General features: G+C 34.6%; 1 protein-coding gene across 3 annotated transcripts in view; it reads left to right on the top strand.

Moving 5' to 3' along the window:
• The window catches only part of ATRX (ATRX, chromatin remodeler), a 211,655-nt gene that overhangs the window by 95,226 nt on the left and 113,342 nt on the right, over positions 1-3,087 (top strand). For all 3 annotated transcript variants that reach the window (XM_019521505.1, XM_019521507.1, XM_019521506.1), the window contains 2 exons: positions 647-777; positions 1,268-1,447. In XM_019521505.1, coding sequence (XP_019377050.1) covers positions 647-777; positions 1,268-1,447 — 311 coding nt within the window. The remainder of the gene's footprint in view (positions 1-646; positions 778-1,267; positions 1,448-3,087) is intronic.

The following is a 3,087-nucleotide window of genomic DNA, read 5'->3' as shown; positions in this document are numbered from 1 at the left end:
TCATTTAGGAGTTCAGTATGTACTGCCTTAGCCATTAATTGTGTGTGTGTGTGTGTGTGCGCGTGCGTGCGTGCGTGTGTGTGAGAAATCACCCAGCATTTCATAGTTGCTAAAGCTTTTGCTGTCCATAATCATTTAGGGACTGATTCTCAAAGGAGTTAAGATTCCTTAAGTATCTTTGATGATCTGTGCCTTAGGGATGTGATCTACAGCATCTTCATGTTCTTGAAACCAATAGAACTAATAAGATGAACGGGTTCAGCCTCATTGCAGCAAAACTGACTAGAGAAAATGGGGCCTGAAAAAAGTATAAGACGTTGGGGCGGGGAGAGAATGAAAAGGTTCAAATTACTAAAAGTTACTTACATTTTTAAACATGCTTTTCGTTTTTAAAACGTCTCCAAATTTAAGGGTTTTTTTTTAAAGAGCATTATAGAGATTTTCATAAAGCAGATTAACACCTTAATGTAAACATGAGAAATTAGGATAACCTGTCATTACTGCCATTATTTTTCTCCATGCACATTTTTGTGCAGCTTTCAGTTACTTTTTTTTCTGAAGTTCTGAATTGTGTAGGCCTAGATTTGTCATTCACCAATTTGTTTAAGCAATGGCATACTTAGGTGTGTTTTGTTTTACTTCAAAGAATTGCCAAGAAAATGCTTTTAGAAGAAATCAAAGCCAATCTTTCCTCTGATGAGGATGCATCTTCAGATGAAGAGCTGGATGAAGGAAAAAAGAAAACTGGAAAGCAAAATGAAAACACAGGAGATGACGGTGAGCACCAACAAGTGACAAAAACTGGTGCTTTAGTAGCTGTCAAAATTTCAAAAAGTTTCCAGTGGAAAATTAGAATAAAGTCAGTAAATTCTGGCCAACTTTAAACCTAACAAATCAATAGTCACTTGTAATCTGAGATCAGTTCAGCAGGTTTGCATGGTTCTGTGATTATTCTTTGACTTGTTCAAGATCTTTTTATTTTTTGTGCCAGATTTTGTAACCAGTTCATAAAACCTCTGAGTATATTGAGTAACATGCAATTCATTAAAAAAAGATGAACCATTAAAATACATGACATACATATTACTGGTAAGCATAGCTGCTAATTCATGTGTCGTCTTATACAAAATTAGAATATTTGTAATACCAACATACAGCTATGTGTTTGTTTATAGTTTCCTGATGATGCATAACATTTGCCCACAATGAATTTAAATGGGAAAGCCATTACCAATATGAGTTCTATGCTGAATTTTCTCTTTGACAGAGGAGAATGAAAAGGAAGAGAATTCTGAATCAGATTCAGATGATGAAGAATCAAAGAAACCTAGATATAGACACAGGCTGCTGAGACATAAGCTAACTGTGAGTGATGGAGAATCGGGGGAAGAAAAGAAGGGAAAATCTAAAGACCCTAAAGAAGGCAAACACAGAAATAGAAGGAAAGGTAAAAATAAATAAATAAATAAATAAATAAATAAATTACGTTTGTGTGACAAGTATGTGCATTTATGTTGCAATGAAACATGTCCAAAGTAGGGTAGCATGGAGATTTTCTGTAGAGAGAAGATTTTTCTGAATTGTAGACTTGGGACTTCCACACATCTCCTTTCATTCCTTGGCACCATCAGTTACTCCTTTTTTTGTAGTCGCTCATCTTAGAGAGACAGGGGACCAGTGTCCTTAAATGTCTCATGTCCATATTTTCTTTTCTAATTTCTACTGGAAGAGATGAGCCAACAGTATTTTATCAGTAACTTTTAAAATTAATTTTAACTGCCCCATGAAAAATGGTTTTCAGTAACTTTTTTATTGAATGTATTTGGTAAATTTTTGATCAGCTGAATAATTTTGTTTTGAAGCATGTCTGGGCAGCAGAAGTTAGCAAATTTAACGGTGATATTAACTCAAATTTCCTTTATTTAAGAACAAAAAAGTTTTAAGGTTTTCAGCATTTCTAAAAGCAGAACATTTTAAATAGAATTCAACTTCTGAACAAAAATGTTTGATTATATCCACAACTCTCCTTAAGCTTGTCCCAAGCTCAGTTTTCAAGTCCATTGCCCCAAGCTCAGTCTTATGTTCACTTGTTAGTTTTATTATTTATAACACTAGCAGTGAATGTAACTGGATAGTAAAAGTTCTCTCTCTACTGAATGCCTCCCCCAAATTGGATTAGTGTGGTTGAGTCATGAAATCTTAATCCCAAGTAACAGAGGCCAAATCTAAAATGTATTATTCATGAAAACTTAATTTCCTCTCCTGTCTTTTCTGGAATGTCTCTTTCGCACTGTATGTAGCTCTTATGTCAATAGAAGTTTCCTCTGTAGTGGTGGATTAATCTTTGCAACATTGCAAGCTTTCTAATATGGCTCACAATTGGACAGCAGGTGGCGCTGTTAAATGACACCTAGGGTTTTTTTATTTTACTTGACCTAAGGAGCTAAGGAAACAGATGTTATAATTTTTTTTTCTTGGTACGTGTGCCAGGGATTTATATTAATAGTGCATACTTGGTACTTTCAATTAATTATGCTATTCTGGTCAGTGTGAGGAGGATTTTATTGACATTGGAAGAAAAGCAATTAGAGTGGTTTATCACTAGTGCACAAATTGAATGTATAAATTACATTTTTAGTGTTGAATTAAAGCTAGCATATCATCCTCATTTGCATCCTTCCATATACCTGAAGGTGAATTGCCTTGCATTGCAGTGTGTTTATCAGTGTTCCCTCATATTTTTTTTAATTTAAATTTGATAGACTGTCAGTTAACAAATTCAGCTAAAATTTCTGTATTAAATCCAAAGGCCAATAGCCTTTGGATAGTTATTTCAAACAAACACTTTAAAATGCTATAACAAAATATGAACTCTGTTAGAAAAGTTCTACAGTACATAGCTATAATGCTGCCCTCATGGTCATTAGTTGCAAGGGGCCTTTGTAACTGCTGTTTGCACAAGTGGGTTTTCCAGAAACTTTAAAAGTCCTTCTGGCTCATTTAAACTAAAACTCCTTGGACCTAGTTTAGTTTGGTTCATTAGGAACATGTCCATGGATTTGTTGTGTGCAAACACAAAGGCACTCA

Source organism: Gavialis gangeticus, unplaced genomic scaffold, assembly GCF_001723915.1.
Source record: "Gavialis gangeticus isolate Ggan-Ray unplaced genomic scaffold, GavGan_comp1, whole genome shotgun sequence".
Taxonomy (NCBI): domain Eukaryota; kingdom Metazoa; phylum Chordata; order Crocodylia; family Gavialidae; genus Gavialis; species Gavialis gangeticus.
The sequence above is the reverse complement of the archived record's forward strand: the minus strand, read 5'-3'. Positions and strand labels throughout refer to the sequence as shown.